Source organism: Nestor notabilis, unplaced genomic scaffold (assembly GCF_000696875.1).
Source record: "Nestor notabilis isolate BGI_N333 unplaced genomic scaffold, ASM69687v1 scaffold4020, whole genome shotgun sequence".
Taxonomy (NCBI): domain Eukaryota; kingdom Metazoa; phylum Chordata; class Aves; order Psittaciformes; family Psittacidae; genus Nestor; species Nestor notabilis.
In genome coordinates, this window is record NW_009911410.1 from 7,251 (window position 1) to 27,713 (window position 20,463).

The 20,463-nt window shown below is 38.9% G+C and overlaps 1 protein-coding gene across 1 annotated transcript in view; it reads left to right on the forward strand.

Moving 5' to 3' along the window:
- Positions 1-18,257, forward strand: part of LOC104405715 (protocadherin-23-like) — a gene marked incomplete at its 5' end in the record, with an annotated part of 25,022 nt that extends 6,765 nt beyond the window's left edge. The window contains 6 exons of the mRNA XM_010014494.1: positions 2,688-2,899; positions 4,358-4,509; positions 7,421-7,551; positions 9,016-9,302; positions 12,959-13,097; positions 15,631-18,257. Coding sequence (XP_010012796.1) covers positions 2,688-2,899; positions 4,358-4,509; positions 7,421-7,551; positions 9,016-9,302; positions 12,959-13,097; positions 15,631-18,257 — 3,548 coding nt within the window. The remainder of the gene's footprint in view (positions 1-2,687; positions 2,900-4,357; positions 4,510-7,420; positions 7,552-9,015; positions 9,303-12,958; positions 13,098-15,630) is intronic.
- Between the last annotated feature and the right edge of the window lie 2,206 nt (positions 18,258-20,463).

Sequence of the window (20,463 nt, forward strand, 5' to 3'; positions counted from 1 at the left end):
GTGTGTAGCTTAGTCTTTAAAATAAAGCAGTTCCTACCACAAGAGCAGGGGGTAGATAGCTTAGAATATCACTTTCCTGTTACAATGAATAAATCATTAGTAAAACCACAAATGTGGAGAGATTTGCAGTATTGTAAACTTGATGTGGAAAGAAGTCGAACACCAGTATACCTGTTTAAAACACTCAATTCTGATTAACTATTGATCACCAGGTGTTGGGAGTTGATACACTTACTGCTTTGTGATCCAAGCTGAGACACGACTTTGTTTCTCGTCATAAAGCTGCCCCAAACCTCAATAAACGTAATCCTTCAAAGCACTCTTAACTTAAGAAGCATTAGACCGTTGTTGAGTTTAATGCTCAAACAAAGTTTCAGGCAATTGTATTTGCATTCTGCAGCAATCTGCTTCACTTGCTCTTCCGTCAGGAAATTTGGATGGCAGGAGAGCAGCACATTCCCCATGTGCATTTACATGCTTTCATCTAAGGCATGCAAGAAAGCACAGCTACTCTGGTTGCCTCTAGGCTCCTAAATATCTGCAACGAAAGACTTTGCCTTCTGAATAGCTGTAGTCTTGCTGGGGTGGCATAGTCAGTGTAAGCAGTTCTCCTCAGAAATAGTGTAAATAGTTTGTACTCTTAACAATTGGCTTTCTTCCCGAGCTCCTGGAGGCTTTAGTCTCTAATTATTCTGGTTTCTGCAGGCATCAAGTGGTGTACTCCTGTAAAGCTATCATGTTTGATGCTGATGGACAATTAAAATTGGTTTGGTTTGTTTAGATGAGGGGCACTTGAAGTGCATACACTTGATTTCAAAGTCCTTCTTTCACTGAAATGAAGCCAGAAAGATTAATCTTAAAGCACATCTTAAACCCAGATAAGTTTTTCCCCAAGAAAGTGACTCTTCTCCAGTGTCAGCTCAAAAAAAACCCCAAACAAAACAACAACAAAACAAACAAATCAAGTGGGATTTTCCTTATTCTTTTTTACCAAGCCAGGCTGAAAAGTGGTTACATGATGTATTTAAGAGTCTCATAAGCACTCTCTTCACGAACAATAATGGAATTTCTATAGCAGCGGAGGTCATAAGTCTTCTTTTGAGATATTTGAGCCATTGTGGTTTCTTCTGGTTTCTTTCTTCTGAAACCTTTCTTCTGTTTCTTAGAAGATGTTAATTGAAGTGCAGCCTTTCAGGACATTTTAAAAGCAGTTCTTAACCTCGGCATAAGTTATGACACCAGTAAGTCTAGCCATTGTTTCTACAGCAGACGTATTTTGAGCTATATTGATGCCATTTCTGTGTTAGGTATTCTTAATACCCAAAGGTCTGCTCTACTTGTCTTTTTAAGTGCTGATGTTAATTAACCCCACTTTGGGGATTTTCCCCCATTCTAGGAGGATTTACTATATTGCAGAATCATATGAAGTATAGTAGGAAGCGATCCAAAGACATGAGCTAGTCCATCCTCTGACACTGAAGGGGAATCAGTTGTGCCAAAATCTGTCGAAGTTTGTCTGTTTTGTTCTTAAAAACGTCTGATGATAGCAATTCTGCAAACCCTCTCAGTAGCCTGTTCAAGTCTTGGCAGTTGGAAAGCTTTTATTCATACTTATCTGAATGCTTGTTGAAACAACTTAAAACTTAATACTTCTTAACCTAGTAGTAAAAGACATAAGACAAAGGCAAAAAACCTATTATTTAGATATTTGGAGACTGCTACGCTGTTTCTTCTTTGTGTGCACTTCCCTAGAATGAGCAACTGGTTCTTTCACATGTTCCTCCTAGGTGGTGTACCTCAAACTTGATTATTTGCTCCACTCTACGCTATAGTCTTCCACTTACTATCTGTCATCTTGAAGTGTATTCCTTCTGCCTGTCTGTTTTGCTTTTTCTGTATACAGAATACGATAATTTTTAAGTGTTGTGCTGAAGAAAGATAACCTGCCAGCTTTGAAATCTTTATATTCAAGATGCAATTCTTGATCACTTGGCAGATCCATGAACAATAGCCCATAACTGCTGCTTATCATAGCAAATAAAAACTAAAAAGCATTAGCTTGGAGAGCCACAGTAGATGAGTCCCTATGCTGTTACAATTTGGGATATAGATACTTATGACATTATTATTGAAAAATCTATACAAACCTGAATTTCAATTCTAATGAAATTAACATACAAATTAACTATGTTTGATGTTTAGATGTAATGATGAAGTTTGAGTATATTGCTGTATTACCTAGAAAGTCAAAACAATGACCATAGATTTCCAAGGACCTTACAGAATTTGATACAGCTGTTGCTAAATGTAGCCGCTCAGATGAGGGACAAGAGTCGCTTCAGGCACAGCCAGCTCACTGTGACATGTCAAAAGGCACACATCATGCAACCACTTTCTTCCTGTCTATTCCTCTACAAGCAAATCGCTTTGTTTCAGGAAATTGCCAATGTGGTAGTTGATCAGTGAAAACTTCACTGCCCGAGATTTGTATAGTAATTAGCATGTGGGGGGTGATGTTAGGTAGAGGAAGGACATGGTGGGGAGGGAGCTTGCTGGAATTTGGTCATGTGTTCAGTAAAGGAGACCATATATATTAAGGACTTTGTAACTGCATTTGTACTTGTTTTTTCCTGACTACATATATCACATCTCCCTTTTTAATTTTATTTTATATTTTAATAAACCAGGTGCAATCACAGTAAAAGAGCCAAAGTTTCTTGATTATGAAGTTAAGAATAAAATACATCTTTCAGTTTTGGCTGAAAATAGCTTAAACTCAGCACTTTGTGGAGTGACAGTTTTGATACAAGATGTGAATGACAATGTTCCTAAATTTGAGCAAAGCTATTACAGAGCATCAGTATGGGAAGGCCAAAGTCCTAAAACAGACATCATACAGGTAAGTGGAAATACACCTTCCCAAGCCCAGTGCTGTATTAAAAAAAATGTTTGGTTGATCTGTTCATGACTATAATCCTGATAGGTCTGTTCTGGACCGCTCCAGAACTATCTCTTAAAAACTGTGACTGGGGTTCTTGCTGTTGCTACTACCTTGTTTGAATATCTAAAATATTAAATAATTCTTTTTTCTAGCCCACATTTCAGATCTTTCATTCACGTTTTTTAAGTTGAAAGATAATTCTTTTCTTAATAGTTGTGTAGCTGTACTTGGAATTTTGTTTTTTCTTGTTGTTGTTGTTGGGTTTTTGGTTTTGGTTTTTTTTTATTTTCTGTTTCTCTCTTCAAGTAGTTGAAAAACACCATTCAAAGCTGTGGTTCTGGTTATAATATAAGGCGGGGTCTTGCATTAAGGCATCTACTGAAAGGGCTATAGCAATAAAAAGAATACTTTCAACTCATCAGAATAGTAGAGTCAGCCCAAGTGTTCAATTTAAAACTTGATGCCTTAAGAGCAGCTTGTCTCAATTTAAATGTGCAAACATTTCTTTCTCTGAATGGATCTATTCTCCAAAAGTGTTTCCAGCTGGCCATGTTAGACCAAAAGAAGACATCAGTTGGACTAGAAGAGCACATAATTTCCTCAGTACAAGTTCTTGCATTGCAAGTCAGGTCACAGTGAGGGTCATGTTAGGTACTAAAGATATTCCTCCTCTAGAGAATAAATAAATGGAAAGCTACAAATGCCTCCAGGGCAAAGTGATTAGAAACTGATGGACATTCTATTTAGAGAAACATATGTCCAGGAATGGAGAAAAATCACAAAGCAGTCAACACAGATGTGTAGTCAAAATTTTATGACAGAATACATTCTGTTTCCTTTTTTCAATCTGTCTGGTTGCCTCTGCTATGGTTTGGATCCTGTAGTGATTATAATGCTTGTTCAGCAACCAGAAAAATACAGATGGCTCTTCAAAGAGTCAGAGGAGTCTTTGAGAAACCTGTTTGCTGCTGTTGAATGTTGCTTATCCTGTTGGTTTTATAGCTTGCCTCTGCCCTTTTCACTTTTTCTGATTTGTGTTTTAAAAAGTAATTAATGAACTATACCATGAAAGCTCTGAAAACTTAATCTAATTATTTTGCCCTTTTTCTATTAGTACAGCAGTAATATTTTAAGGGCTTGTTAGTAATATAAGCAGTGTAAAATGATAACGTTTAACCCTAGTGCTTTATGTAGCTGAATTTCAGATTACTCAGGGAAAGAATTCATATACATCCTATTGCAATTTATGAGCAGATTTTGTGACCTCACATCACACTCATGTTGGGGACCAATATGATTATTTGCTTACATCTGTGCAGTCAAAAGTAACCAGAAATACGACTGGAGTAAAAGGTTTTTCTTTCTGCAATTGCATTCTGCTATCTTGAATTAAGCCTCAGTTTTGCACCCAAACAGATATTTGCAACTGATCTTGACAGTGGGCTGAATGGAGAAACTGAATACTCAATTTTATCTGGTAATGAAAATGCAGCATTTCTAATTGATTCAGCACAAGGGATTTTAGCGACTAATACAGTCCTAGATCATGAAAACACTTCATCTTACAGGTTTGTATGCAAGGTTCTTATAAAAATGTATTCTTTTTGTTCAGTTTAACTTGAGATTACTCATGTTACATATTTTATAGTGTTCTGTTGATATTTGTTACTCACAAATCCTGCATGCAAGCCAGGCAGCATTGAGACAGCACTAAAGCTGCCCATTTGTATGATGAATTCTTGCATACATCTTAAACTTAGGGGAAGAAATAAAGTCTTGTTTAATCAGTGGCAACACTTACTGATATAAGTGAGTGTGATGATTCACTATAGGAATGATCACAGTTCCTGAATTTTAGTTGATTAAGAATTGGGCAGCCATTCCCTGCCTGGAATCTTTTTCTTCTTTTTTTTTTTTTTTTTTAAAAAAAAATATGTAAAGACACAGGGAGAGCACTTAAACCAAATGCAAGAAATAGACACACATGTTCCGTTCTTTAATTAGAATACATTTCCGATTTTCTTCTCCATAATCTGATAAAGATGCTTCTGAAAGCTGTTTCCATCTATAAGCTGTCTTGTACTAAGTATTAGGGTTTTTCCGGTTTCCAAGAAACTCTGAGTAAATATGATCGAGTGGTCATGACCATTTTTCTATACAGGTCATGTCATAATTGGAATTCGAAAGCAAATAAATCATGTCTTGAAGAGAAAATATGAGTATGTGAATTCATAATCATATGTTTATATACTGCAATTTATATAAAAAGTAGATTTCTGTGCATGCGTCAATAGAAATTACCTTCTGGTTTTTTTCATATGGTTGTGGCATCAGTTAAAATATTCACAAGTTTTCCTGTCCTCTGGAGCCTCAAAGTTGTAAACATCCAATTGGAATTCTGAGGAACCAGAATAACTTTTCAAAAGCCACATCAAAAAGATCAACAGAATATGTTTGGATTTTTTTAATGTCAGTGTAATTTGATAATAGTGTCCTAAAGGAAATACTTTGGTTTAACTTAATATACAGAACACTTAATTTGGAGTTTATTTCTTCAGTTTTTTACTGACTCAAAAGCATCCATTCTGATTTTTAGTCATTTAAACAGCATAATAAATTTTATTTGTAACCAGTACTCTAAAAGAATGCCTGGAATAAATCCTTCAAAGGAAGGATGTTTACTGTTGATGAAACATCGAACACATAAGCATAATAATTCTCCTATCTGTCTTTAACCGGGAGCCTGATGTATTTCAGTGTTTAGGTTAGAAAAGGAATTCTAGCCTTTTAAAATGACAGTTTGTTCAAGGAACTTGAAGCTTTATATTTCTTTTCTTTATTAATACTTTATTAATCTCTACATTGTTAGGTGAAACGTGAACAGCAAAAGAAACTTTCAAAACCGTTTTCCAGTTTAGTTTCAAAATGTTATGAAACAAAAATGTTTCAAGCTTGCAAGGAATTGTTTTTTTTATCTAAATTGAACATTTTCATCCCCAAAAGTTCTAAGTCCCTTATAACAGGAGTTATAATGAAAGTGTTGACAGAGCCTTAATTTTAATGCCTTGGCTGAGATGTTTTTATGAGATTTTTTTTCCTGAAACCTTAGAAAGTGATTATTTTTAGTAAAATATTTCCATATGTATACCTTACCAGTATTCATTCTAGAAAAAATTCACTTTCTATATGGAATTATACATGGTCATTGATTGAATACTAGCCTGCAATTTGAGTTATGTGTTCAGTTGGCATCAGAAACCACCAGGAAATGCCAAAGCACAGCTAGTGGGGTTCGGGAACAGAAGTGCTGCAATCCACAGTTTAAGTAACCACCTTGGTATTCTATATTGTCCTGTGAACATGTAGGAAGTAACATCTATTTGACACTTTAAACAGAAAGCATGAATTAGAAGAAAGAGGGAGATACAAAGCATTCAGATCTGCAGAGAGACACAGAAAACATGATGCAAAGCACAAACATTTGCTAGTACACAAAATACTTAATTAATATGCCAAGCTGTGACTTGTATATCCCTTTGCACAGCTGGGTGGTTGGTTTTGGTTTTTTATTTTTTTAGACCACTTGTTGAGCCTGTTGAGCTAGATTTAATTTTGAATTCGCTTCTGGATAATTTTAATACTGAGGAGCAGTCTTTCAAATAATTCCTGCTTACAATAATATTTGTTCTTTGCTGTTCAGAAGATAGTTCTCACAGAGAGTAAGCATTCTTCTACCTAAATTTATCAGGTCATTACTGACCAATTTTCTTTTTTTTTTTTGCTACTATCTTTGTGGAAATTTTAAGGTTGTTAAGAGAGTCTACAACCCATCCTTATGCAGGTGTAAAATGGAAGTGTACAGGCAAACTCTCTTAATCTGATAGTGAGATTCTGGTCCCACTAAAATCAGTGAGAACTTTGCAATTGTCAAATGGTGTATGTATCCTGTTTTTCACTTTATCGTTTATAATTTAATAGGGGGACTATTCTATATCTGCAGATGTTTTGGCTGAGTATTACTTTGTATGTTTTCATGTTACCAAATATTCACATTCCTGTTGTCCCTTTATAAACAATGAGGACAGTCAGGTTCCTCCAGAGGACAATTTAGTACTTACATTTTAATTCCTGCTCTGAATTACCATCTGGAGAAATATGTCCTATTTGAAAGAGTCTTGGTAGCTTATTTTATTTCATTTGGTATGAAATTGGGTGAAATGAATACAAATGAATACTTTCTTTTCTTTGTGTTATTTTGTCATGTTCTTGCCACTTAGAATCTCCTGGACATCTTTCCTGCAAGTCAAAAAAATAAAACTCTAGCCAGTCAACCTCACACAAAGATGGAATTGAAAAGCTGCAATGAGGGGCAGAAAGGGCTAATCTTTTAGTTTGTAATTTTCCCCCTGCTTATAAAATCAGTGGATAATTCAGTGATTTCCAACCAGTAGTGAAAATTACTGCTTCCTATAATTGTAGGTTGGTTGTACAAGCTGCTGATAAAGGAAACCCCAGGCTTTCTGCTACAAGTGTTGTGCAGATACAAGTGTTGGATGTTAATGACAATGCTCCAGTTGTCCAACCACTAAGTGAAGTGGCGGTCCCAGAAGGTAAATATGATAGTACAGCTAAGTTTTGTTAAGACTGGGGTTTCTCAGACGATAGTGCTTTTGGTGATTTGTGTAAACAAGCAACTGTAGTAAAAAGCATAATGGATCTTATTAATACTGAAGTATCTGCTTTTGTTCTCAGAAGCATTAATCTTTAGACATTGTGTTTAAGAATTGCTTGGAATAAAACCATAGGCAATTCAGAAAGAGGAGAACAAACTCTGCAAAAGTACGTCTGTAATCTGCTCATTCTGGACCCTGTGTCATGTTCTTTGGATAGCTTCAATTTCTGCTTTTCTCCAGTAAAAATACTTGGTGTTAAACCCAGCATTGCTAGAAATTAGACATTTTTAACTTCATTGTGATGAAAGAAATATTTTCTGTAAGTTTGAATAGAGTACTAAAATGCTCTATGACTTGATCCTGTTTATGATCATAAAAAGGGGGACCCAGGACCTCCTGAGTTCCCATCTCAGCATATATCTGGTATGTTGTGTGACAGGAGCTCAACATTTGCAGACCTTGAGTCTTAAACACAGTATTTTTAAATATAGGAATTGTAAATGTGATGCACAGAATAAAGATTTAGGTGCTGAAATTCCAGCACTCCTGCTAACAAAAGATATCAAGGCTATCTTTCTATTGATACTTTTTTTTTTTTTTTTTTTATTAGCATTTTCTAAATTCAGCTCCCACTGGTAATGACAAGTATGGGAGTCATAGATGCACAGCAGTTCTAAACCATTGGCTACTTATTCAGGTTTTTGTACTCTGTTTCAGAATACTTACTGTAGGACATTGCACAGCGTGTTTTAGGCTTAATGCCCCAGGTATGCGAATGAGAAATGGTTCAGTTTCTGTTAGCTCCAGGATTTATTAGATGATCACTAATAGGTTCAGTTTGCAATCGCCGGTACTGTCAATTTGGCACATGACAAAAGCTGTCTGTATCCAGTTTGTCAGCCAAGACTATACCTTGAGCTCCCAAGATTTTCGTGCCATGTAGGTTTGGCTGGAGGTGTCATTTCTCTCTGGCAGCCTTCTCCTTCAGAAAAGCTTCAGAATTGCATCACTGATTCTACACAGACGAGGAGACTCTGATGCCCCAGTTAAATATTCTTGTGGAAGTTTGTGAGACTGTTCAATAAATTAACATCACCTAAATGCTTATGGAAAACCGTGGAAGTTCCTGTTGCTGGTTATGGCTACACTGGATCTGGGAAAGTCTAAAGAAGACCTGAATTAAAATTGGGATAAAGTAAATGTATTTGAAGAAATCCACTGCTGTTTCCATACCACTTCTGGATATTGCTGTTATTCTAAAACACAAAGTCAAAATACACCCAAAAGCTACTACAGAAAGATTACATATATCTAAGATTCAAAATTATAAAACTGGCAAAATCTTCAGAAACTGTAACATTATCTTTTAGCTATGACTTACTCTGACTATTATTATTTCAGATGCCCTACCTGGTTTTATAGTGACTCGGGTGTCAGCAAATGATGTGGACTCGTGGCCAGCACTTCAGTTTGGTTTTATTTATGATAGTAGTCCTGGAATGAAGTTTGCCATGGATCAACACACTGGTGTAGTCACTGTGGTGGAACCATTGGATTTTGAAGAAACTGCTATGTATAAGCTGAGAATTATAGTTTCAGACTCTGTACATCAAACAGAAGCAGAACTTACCATCCTTGTTTTGGACATCAACGATAACCCACCAGTGTTCACTCAGGATTCATATCAGGTGAGAACGTGGCAAATGGACAACAAACGTGATGTCTTTCTTTATATGATGATAAATAGTAGTAGTGCTTATATTTGTCTTGTTCATGTTTGTTTTTAAAACGCATTTGAGCACTGAGAAGAAAGGTCTCTGCAAACTATTACTGAGCAGAAACAGAACATAGCTCTTCTGGGAAACCCCAGCTCCTTCCTAGGAATTCTGCTAAAAGGACTGAGGAAATTGTTCAATTTTCATGTTTGTGGTTTCTGACTTCAGAAGAAAAGTGGTGTGAATGCTAGCTGTACTCCATCACCGCTCATTCATTACTAGAAGTTACTGGATACAATTCAAACCAGTTTGGCAAACAGGGTCCAGTGCTTAGAACTCCCTCTTCTGAGACAATGGTAAACAAGTAGGTACATTTATTCTGGCCCCATTACTATGGTATGAATTTCTGCATTTTCAGTTAGACAGCTCCACAGAGGTGTATCAAATGCCCCTGTGGTAGGTTATGCACATACAGTTTGTAATTTGTAACCCTGCCTTATCACGATGGCACTCATCCAGAGAGTGAGGCATATGAGTTTTGACATTCCCAACATTCCCTACTAGACTGAGGAGGGTACAGGGCTCAGCTTTTAGACTTCTGGACAAGCATTTGAAATGCTAGACTGTTGTAGAAGTCAAGTTGTCCTCTGGTGTTTTGAAATAAAGCTGATTTAGTAGCATGGACAACTAAGACAATTAAAGGAATTGCAGCATGAATAGAGTAGGAACAGGATAGACTAGACTAGACTAGAATATTTAGTTGGAAGGAACCTACAGCTATCATCTAGTCCAACTGCCTGACCAATTCAGGGCTGACCAAAAATTAAAGCATGTTGTTAAGGGTGTTGTCCAAATGCCTTTTAAACACCGACAGGCTTGGGGCATTGACCACCTCTCTAGGAAGCCTATTCCAGTGCTTAACCACCCTCTTGGTAAAGAAATGCTTCCTAATATCCAGCCTAAACTTCTCCTAGTGCAGCTTTGAACCATCCCCACATGTCCTGTTGATGGATCTCAGGCAAAAGAGATTCAGCACCTTCTCCATGTGCCCTCCTCAGGAAGCTGTAGAGGGTGATGAGGTCACCCCTCAGCCTCCTTGTCTCCAAACTAGACAAGCCCAAAGTCCTTAGCTGCTGCTCATAGGACATTCCTTCTAGACTTTTCACCAGCTTCACGTCTTTCTTCCACCCTTCTCCCAGCCTTCTATGGGGCCCAGAACTGCACATAGTATTTAAGGTGAGGCCACAACAGTGCTGAATACAGTGGGATAATCACCTCTGTTGACCGGCTGGTTATACTGTGTTTGATGCACCCCAGGATGCAGTTTGCCCTCTTGGCTGCCAGGGCACACTGCTGACTCATACTGAGCCTGCTGCCAACCAGCACCCCCAGATCCCTAAAACCAAAAAATATTTGAAATGCTTCATGAATTTGGGTATTGTCCTTGCATAGGAACCATGCTAATCTATGTCATTCCAATTTTGGTATAGGTGCTGCTGAAGTGAGCATAATATCATAGAAGGCTCTCAAGAGTAGACTACTAGAAGGGTTTTGCGCTGACTTCATCAGCCCTAAGGCTGTGGGACTTGGGCTAAGTCTCAGCATGTGTGATGGCTTGGGATTAGAGTTACGGATGGGAGAGAGACAAAATCTGGAGCTCCAGGTGAAGTTAGGCTGCAGTAAGGCTGCCATAGGAAAGGTGAGGCTGCCAGAGGAGTTGTTTCCATAGGACTTCTTTGCGTGGGGCTAAGATGTGTGGCTCGGGCTGAGGTCCAAGAGAGTCTAGAACATGGATAATTCAGCCTAGAAATGAGAAGGCTCAGGGATGATCTTAACAATGTGTGTAAATATTAGTGGGGGGAATAAGGATGACAGAGTCAGATGTTCCTGTGTGATGTTCAGTGAGCACAAACTGACGTACAGGATATTCTGTTCAAACATCTGGGAAAACTTCTTTCTTTTCCTTTGAACTCTGACAGTGACTAAGCACTGGCACAGGTTGCCCAGAGGGTTTGTGGATTCTCTGTCCCTGGAGGTATTCAAAACTCAACTGTATACAGTCATGGGCACCCTGCTGTAGGTGACCCTGCTCTAAGCAAGGCTTGGAAAAGATGCCCTGCAGAGATGCCTGCCAGCCTCAGCCATTCTGCAATCCTGTGAACTGAGCTATTTGCCTGACTTGGTGCTTTCTGTGTGTGGTAGAAGTGTTCAGAGCCAAAAATATGAGGCACCACAGAAGTGGTGGATTTAGTAATGCTTCATTTATAAATCTCAGACAGATTTAGTCGAGAAATAAGCTAAACATTTGTCTTAGTAAAGAAATTTCAAGCTCTGAGCATGTGCAGGCACAGCAGTTTAGTCACTTAGATAAGTATGGGACAGACTGTAGGCACCTGTGAAACTCTCAGGTGCCTGAGTTGTCAGGATTTGTGTAAATTGCCCACTTAAACTTATAAATCTAAGTTCTGGGGAAAAAAAAAAGCAGCACTATTACTGCTCAAGTGACTTTAGACCTTGCCTTAAGTTTTCCTCACCCCCATCTGTGTCTGATTTTGGAGAATAGTTTAGAAAAGTACTTGCTTGTGCAAGTGCTTGGAATTTTTCTGTAGATCAGAGCAGGCATTACAAGCAGGATTATTAACTGATGCAAAACAGTGTAGCTCTATTGACTGTGCTAACATAAACAGCTGAGCTTCTCTCCTCACAATGCTTATGTTTTGATGTGTTGCTTGGATGGTAAGATACATTGCTTCTTTTTGGCCTATGATACATATAATTCCCTATTCATCATCCTGTAATTTTTACCCTTTTATTGTCCTTTCAAGTGTTTTAATATTTATACTTCTCATATATAGTATCATATATGTTTATGGCTATTATATACATATACTCTCTCTGTTAAAATGATTTAAACTAACACTTGAAATTATGACATAGGTAGCTGCTGTATCATACTGTTCATTTGAAACTGGATTTATAAGGTGGAAGGAAACTTTGGACACAAAAGTACAGTATCTGGATTTCAAATAATGGAAGCTCTTAAGAAGGCAAAGAATTTTGCTAGTTTTCTAAATTATATGAAGAAAAAAGAGAGTATTTTTAAAAACTAAATTCTAGGAATAATCCGGTGATGATTAAGTGTTCTGGTGCTGGAATTTTCAGGGTATGTGTATTGTTTTTTGTAATGGTCAACTGTGTACTCCAGATGGTGACTGCAGACTGTATTCTGTGTACGACAATCAAGGTAATTCTACAAGCAGGGAGTAAAGCCAATTTTAGTTCCAGTCTATTGTAGGTATTCTTTCCATTAGCCTACTATTGAAAAAAGAGATTCAGTGATTCTTTGAACTAATTGTCATTATGAACTAGAACTAGATGGATTTTACTAATGGTTAAAGTTTACTATAAATTTTGGCTGTATTGTATGCATCGTTTTCAATATCTCAACTCTTTATAGTTTTGTCCCAGAAGAAAACAGGTAGGTGAATTTTTTCCAAACCTGAGAACTGTGTTTGGGCTTAGTTTTGTTTTTTTTTTCCCAATGAGATCCAAATGAAGGAAAACATTATTTTATGTTCAAAATATTTTATTAAATTTTATCAAAACTCTGATTTTGCTTTATATGTCAGGTGAGCTTGCCAGAGCTCATTTCTATGGATGCCACTGTTCTGACAGTCTCTGCTGTGGATAGGGATTCGGAGCAAAACGGAATGATTTCCTACAAAATCCTCTCTTCCTCTGAGGGATTTTCCATTGATCACAAGAATGGTGAGTCTGTAAGCATGGTTTATTACTTCAGCTTTTTTAGTGTAAATAGAAGGGTCCTATTGCACTTCCTCATCTGTTGCCAGTGATCATTTGTGTTCTGGAAATCTTTGGAGGCAGAAGTCCACCATATGTTTTGGCTAAATCTACCATTATCACTGAAGAACTGATTGCATTGAAGGCTGGAGTTCTCAGTTTGTCCCTGAAGCGTGCACAGGGCAACCACTCACAACATCCTCTAGGTGCTATTCCTCTGATGTGTTTTGATAGAAAAGTTGCTGTATGTTTTGCATTGATTCATAACGTTTCAGCTCATGTATTAGATTTCATTCAATTTAAGTTCATACTTCCTATTTTTCGTAAGTAGAACCTGTCATAATGGAGCTTCTCTACAGCTTGGACAGTATGTTTTTAATATTGCATCTTTAGAGAACTTATATTATCCTATAATCCTAAATGGAATTTAAATATTTTCTAAATTGAGAACACTCTACATAATTTTCTTTAATAGTTCAGAGATTTACCAATTTAAATTTTCCAGCCTAATATCATAACATTCTGGGAGGTAGAAAACTGTGTGTCTCTTCATATGCATATGTAGGTAAGATTTTTGGAAATATCAGCCTCAGATTACTAGATGCTGGAAAAATTATGTGCAACTGTTGTTCAGTGAGCAAATTCTTATCTCTTACTTGCTGTTCCCAGATGTTTGCATGAGACGAATTTTTGAATGCAATGTTTGTTGGGTGATGATAACTACAAACACTGAGTGTAAGTGCTAGGCTGTTGTAGAAGTCAAGTTGTCAGCAGTGGTTTATTTCACCCAGTTAAGATGGTTTTCTTTTTTACTCATTTTTTTTTATTCTGTAACCTGCCTTTATGTTTTTCTAGTGGCTGTTTTCAGCTGTGATCAGAAAATTGTCACACAGTGTTGTCTCTGGTGCTTAGTTATACACTGTGAAGAGTGAAGTAGAAGTGGATGGCTTGTGTGCATAGAGTCATTGAACGGTTGGGTTGGAAGGGCTCTTTCAAGATCATCCAACCCCCATGTTCAGATAAGCAATTTGAATGAAACATGTTTACATAACTTATTGGCAAACCTATCTAAATAGCAAACAAGCCCATAAGGCTGTTACTGGGCTGCAAATAAAATGGGAGAACTAATGACCTTCGGCAATGAACTTGCACAGCATAGCTGCCTCTTGTAAGGAGCCTATATTTACTTGCTTTGCTTTTTATTTTATGCACGTTGCATGTTCAGCCTGTTACTAGGAAGAGGAATTTTTGCTGGTTTAAATGCAATATGTGTGTTTGATACTGCAACATTGTGGGCAGGCCTTGGCTTAGCAGCGTAAGCAATGATTCATAGAATCATAGAATCATTGAATAGTTTGGGTTGGCAGGGACCTGTAAAGGTCATCTAGTGCAACCCTTACATTAAGCAGGGACAACTTCAACTAGATCAGGTTGCTCAGAGCTCCTTCCAACCTGACCTTGAATGTTTCCAGGAATGAGGCATTCACAACTTCTCTGGGCAACCTGTTCTGCTGTTTTGCCACCCTCACTGTAAAAGATTTCTTATTTATATCTGGCATGAAACTACCCTCTTTTAGTTTAAAACCATTACCCCTTGTTCTATCGCAACAAGTCTTACTGAAGTCTGTTCCCACCTTGCTTGTAAGCGCCCTTAAGTGTTGAAAGGCTGCTCTCCAAGGTTTCCCTGGATCCTTCTCTTCTCCAGGCTGAACAACTCCAACTCTCTCAGCCTGACTTAATAGGAGAGGTGCTCCAGACCTCTAATGATTTTTGTGGCCCTCCTCTGGATCCGCTTCAATGGGTCCATGTCTTTCCTGTGCTGAGAACTCCAGAGCTGGGTGTAGTGTAACAGGTGGGGTCTCACCAGACTAGAGTAGAGGGTGAGAATCACCTTCCTTGAGCTCGTTTGACCTGCTGGCCATGCTTCTAGTGATGCAGCTTTCTGGGCTGTGAGTGCACATTGTCATCTCATATCCAGTTTTCATCCAGCAGTACCCCCAAGTCCTTCTCCACAGGGATGTTCTCAATCCCTTTGTTCCCCAGCCTGTATTGATACTGGAGGTTGCCCCAGCCCACGTGCAGGACCTTGGGCTTGTTGAGCTTCATGAGGTTCACATGGGCCCACTTCTCATGTTTGACTAGGTCCCTCTGGATGGCATCCTGTCCCTCGGGCATGTCAACTGCAGCACACAGCTTTATGTCATCAGCAAACTTGCTGAGGGTGCACTTGATCCCACTGTTTATGTCACTGATGAAAATATTAAACAGTACTGGTCCCAGTACAGCTACCCTGGGGGACACCACTCGTCACTGGTTTAAAACTAGACATTGAACTGTTAACCCACTACTCTTTGGATGCAAGGGAATTACTTTGGGGTGTGCAGGCATTACAGTTGAGTCATTTTCAAGTATGACTAAATAGATTCAGCTTTTGGAATCACATTTACTTGCCTTAGTGAGTGTGAAGCATGGGCTTTTATTAATTGTGTTTTATTTTCAGGTTCAGTGTTTGCTACAGGACCAGTGACACAACTGGAAAAGATTTCCACTATTCAGCTCCTGATAGAAGCCACAGATGGTGGCAGTCCAGCCCTGAGTGCAGTTACCTCCGTAGAGGTGCACGTAGAAGATGTAAATACCCATGCCCCTCAGTTCACAAGGGTTCTGTACAATCTCAGTGTGAGGGAGGATGTCTCAGTTGGAGAAAGCATCCTCCTGTTTTCAGTCATTGACTATGATTGGACACATGAAAACACGTATGTTGAATACTTTGTTATTGATGGCAATGACAAGAATTTATTCACTGTGGAAACAAGAGTCATGGAGTCAGAAACATCCTACAGACTTGTTGGCAGTCTTGTTTTGATCAATGCTCTTGACAGGGAAATGGCTTCTTCTCACCGTTTGGTCCTCCTTGTTTCTGATCATGGAATACCCTCGTTGAATTCAACTGCTACTGTGCTAATAACTGTGCTGGATGTCAATGATAATCCACCAGTATTTAGCAGCCCAGAGTACCATGTTCATGTCAAAGAAAGCATCTCTGTAGGTAGTCACATCACTGAAGTCTCAGCAAATGACTGCGATGCAGGCACTAATGCAGAGGTCACTTATGCTATCATTTCTGGAAATGGCAGGGGACATTTTCGCTTAGATGGGAAAACAGGATCAGTGGATTTGATGAAAACGCTGGATTATGAGGATACCATGAAATTCACTCTGATCATACAAGCCACAGATGGAGGAGCTGATGTAAAAAATGTGGCTTTTTCTGTTGTCCTTATTAGTGTCCTGGATGACAATGATTATGCCCCGCTGTTTTTGTTTCCCAGCTTGAGCTGCATTGTCAGTGAAAATCTGCCTACCTTTTCTTTTGTGTGCTCTGTTAATGCACTGGATTTTGATAAAGGCTCCTATGGACACCTTACCTACTCCATCCAGTCTTCGTGTTTGGCTCATCGTGAAGCTCCTAGAGACCATGACATGTTCTTCATTGATCCTTTGACAGGAGATATTCATACAAAGCAAATGTTTGACTATGAAAGTAAGAATAGGTACTGTCTCATAATCCAAGCAAAAGACAAAGGTGACTCACTGGCTACTGTTACAGTTCAGGTAGATATTGAGGGGAGAGATGAATTTGACCCAGTGTTTACACAAGATCAATATTTCTTTAATCTCCCTGAGAAGAATGAAGCAGGCCAGTTGCTTGGCAGGGTGACAGCATCAGACAGTGATGGTGGACTGGATGGGGTTGTTACTTACTCTCTACTAAAAACTTCTCCATTCTTTTCAGTGAATCAAACCAGTGGTAATATTTATTTGTCTCAGACAGTTCACAGAAAGAAAAATAGCAGTAAAAGGAGTGATGACACCCTGGAATTGTTGGTAAGAGCTCATAGCCCCAAAACTGAGTCCAGGTTCACAGTATGCTCTGTTTTGGTAAATGTTTCCAGTTCTCCTCAGAGTTACCCCATAGTGTCAGCATACAGCCTAACTATTAGCATTTCAGCCTTCTTGACAGTGTTGCTACTGCTTGCTGTCAGTCTCACTGCACTTACCATGAGATGTAAGCGGAAAGATCTGATGAACTCCTGTGTGAAAAAAGAAGGATCATCCTCCTCAGCTACTAATGTGAATTTAGGCAGCAAAGATAAGGCCTGCCAGAAAATCCATAGTACTGAGAGCAGTATGCTTCCCATGGGTGCTATAGCAGAATGGCTGAGCCTAGCAGGAATTGAAGAGGGGAAGGATGATGGTGTCCCCTGCAGGCATTCAGAGTCCAGTGGCCATTGTTCTGCTGAAGGAGAAACGGCAGAGGATGAGGAAATCAAACGGATCAATGAGCATCCATGCAGAAAGAGTGACGGCTCAGCACTGAGTGAGCACAGCTCACGGGTACCAGATTCGGGGATCCCGAGAGAGTCTGATCAGCTCTCCTGTCAATCTGGAGAAACAGATGTTGTGGCTACCACACAAACCATGGAGAGCATGCAGGCCATTAAAAGAGAAGGCAGAGAAAAAGCCTGTGACATAGCCTACGCACATAAAATGTCATCTTCAACATGTCAGAAAATTGGAATAAAAGAGAAAGACATAATGACAGACCTCAAGAGAGAGTATATCTTGATGTCAGATAGGCAGGACTCTGGGTATGATTCCCTTGCAACACTTGGCACCCGTGATGAGGATCCTGGAGGTGGTTATGACTGGGATTATGTGCTCAGCTGGGAACCCAGATTTCAACATCTTGCCTCAGTGTTTAATGATATTGCAAAACTGAAAGATGAAAACATGCACAGTCATAGCTTCCCTAAGGAGAAGACATCTCTTGTTTTCCCTCCTCCCTTGATAACTTCAGTAGCTCAGCCTGGCATAAGGACAGTGCCACCAAGAATGCCAAATATAATACCAGGACAAGCATTTAACAAATACCCTCATACTCCCCTTATCAGTAATCTTGGATACCCTCCACGGACCATGACTCCAAGTTTTTCTCCATCTCTGTCTTTACTTACCATGCAGACTCCTACTGCTTCTCCAGTAATGCCTGATGGCAAAATGATAGGAACGTGTCTTATCTATCCAACCCATGAACTTGCAACAGAGGAAGAAATTCAGGTCTAGGTTATTAACTGACAGTAGATGATGGTAAAAAAAATATGGCTTAAAATGTATTTTATTACCATATAAAAAGCAAAATATGCCTGTCAGAGCTATATCACCAGTATTATTTTTGTTTTCATGATCTGAAAAGGTTAAAATATAAAATAGCTACAAACATGCTAACTATCCACCTTGCTCTTCCCAGAATTCACCGTGAGGCCATGAAGTTTGTCCTCTTTCAGCTCCAAAAACCTGTGGTAAATCACAGAGCCAGGTGCCTGAAAACCAACTTGACCAATTTTACTGGTTTTGTCATTAAATATGTCAATAACAAATAACAGTAGCAATTCTTTTCCGTGGAAAAACTTTATTAGCATACTGGTGCGCTCTGGCCACCTCTGTGGTGGTAGTAGAAGAGGGTACTAGAGGCATGTGTAAGTACAGCAGGTTTGGGGGTGGGCAAAGAATAAAGCAAGGATTCCTACTGAGCTCTTTCTCAAGTGTTTGCCCAGGCTTTCCACATCTCAGCCCCTGGGTCACAACAGCCTGTTGGGCCTGGTGCAGTTTCATCATCTGCCATGGCTCCCCAGTAGGTTTTCTAAGATATCTTTGTGCTGCAGAATCCCACTTAGCAGTTTCTGTGGACATTGTGTTTATCTCTTGCTGTAAAGCCGGCAAGTAATGATTGTCTGAATAATAATGGATCACCCTTGGAAAACAGATAAAAGGTAAAAGCAACCATTTTCTCTATTACTAGATCTAAAATAGATACCTACTGTCTGTCCTATTACAGAAGTTGTCCTGGTCCCCAGGCATCTGTAGGAATAGAGTGTTACAGTTCAGAAGAGCTTCTATGCCTCCACCTTGGGTTTTGGTCCTGTGCTGGGCATATCTCTGCATGACCAGATAATCTGGCCTTGTTTGTTGTATGTATCATACATATGGCAATTTGTGTATGTATGTATATCCAGACACATGCACATGCCTATACTGCTGCATATGCTTGTATATTGTATTAGATCAATAAAATACACAGAAAATACCTCTAAAGTAACTCTTGTTTCTCTTCAGTGTATATTTAAAAGTCTTTCACACAATGTGCATTAAAATTGGCAATAGGGAAGGGTCTAATTGGTGCCTGGGAATCTGTTATAAATTGTATGTGTACAGAGGTGTATATTATACAGGTCATAGCAGGTGGAGGAAAAGCATACAGTGCTGTTAGACTGAGTGGTCTTGTGGGATCAGCATCATTTGTGCAGTGGCTTTTGTCATTTCCTCAGTCATGCACGTCAAGATTTGCAGCCTGTGGGCTCATAACCTGTCTTTGAAAAAGGTCCTGTTTCTAAGGCTACACCCGCACTATACTGTCATGTGTTGGGATCCATACTGCTATGCCAGAGTACTTCTTTTGAAGCTGATGTTTGTTCTTTGTACTGCCGTGGAGTATGAAATGAGACAAGTTAGAAACTCTTCAGGATAGCAAATATTACTAAGAAGGGAGACAGTGTGATAAGTTTTATAGTCAAACAAAACCCCATGACAGGAAGAGGAAAGCAAAGAGGAGGAGTCATTCCCAGTTCTTATCTGAACATGGAATATCAGTTTAAGGCCATTGTTTCAGAATTAATATTACTCTCCACCTGTTAACATTATGCGACCTACAGCCTGTTTGTTTTTGACTTACATGATCTGTAAAGTAATTCCTAGTAGAATGAGAGGTGTTCTTTGTAGTATTCAGTTCTGTGCAGTTATAGTTTCAGGAGGCACACATGGCACACAGAACTATCTTTTCTATATGGTCAACAACTTAGCTAATCTGATTTTAGTTTCAGGTGGTAATGGTCAAGTGGTAGCTATTGCCTGGAGGAGCAATGAGCACAAGCTGTCCTGATAGGGGTCATCTTTCCAATAGCTGATTGGTGGAAGAATAAATGCTTTACACGGGAAAACTGTGCTTGGTCTTTCACAACGATGGATATGAAGTGGTAGCTAGGGCCTCATTTCATGCATAGAGTCTAGGCTAATGGATGAGTAATGTTTTCCGCACTAATATTGCTGTTGCAAATGGAATACTATTAGCATTAGAAGGCATTCAGTCATCATATTTAGCACAAGATTTGGAGCTCTCCGTGCTAATGTGTGCCCACTTCCCATAGTTCGGCTTGAAAAGTGAGAAAACCCTGTTTCTCTTTGTAACATTTTTGCTCCTTCGAATGCAGCTTGT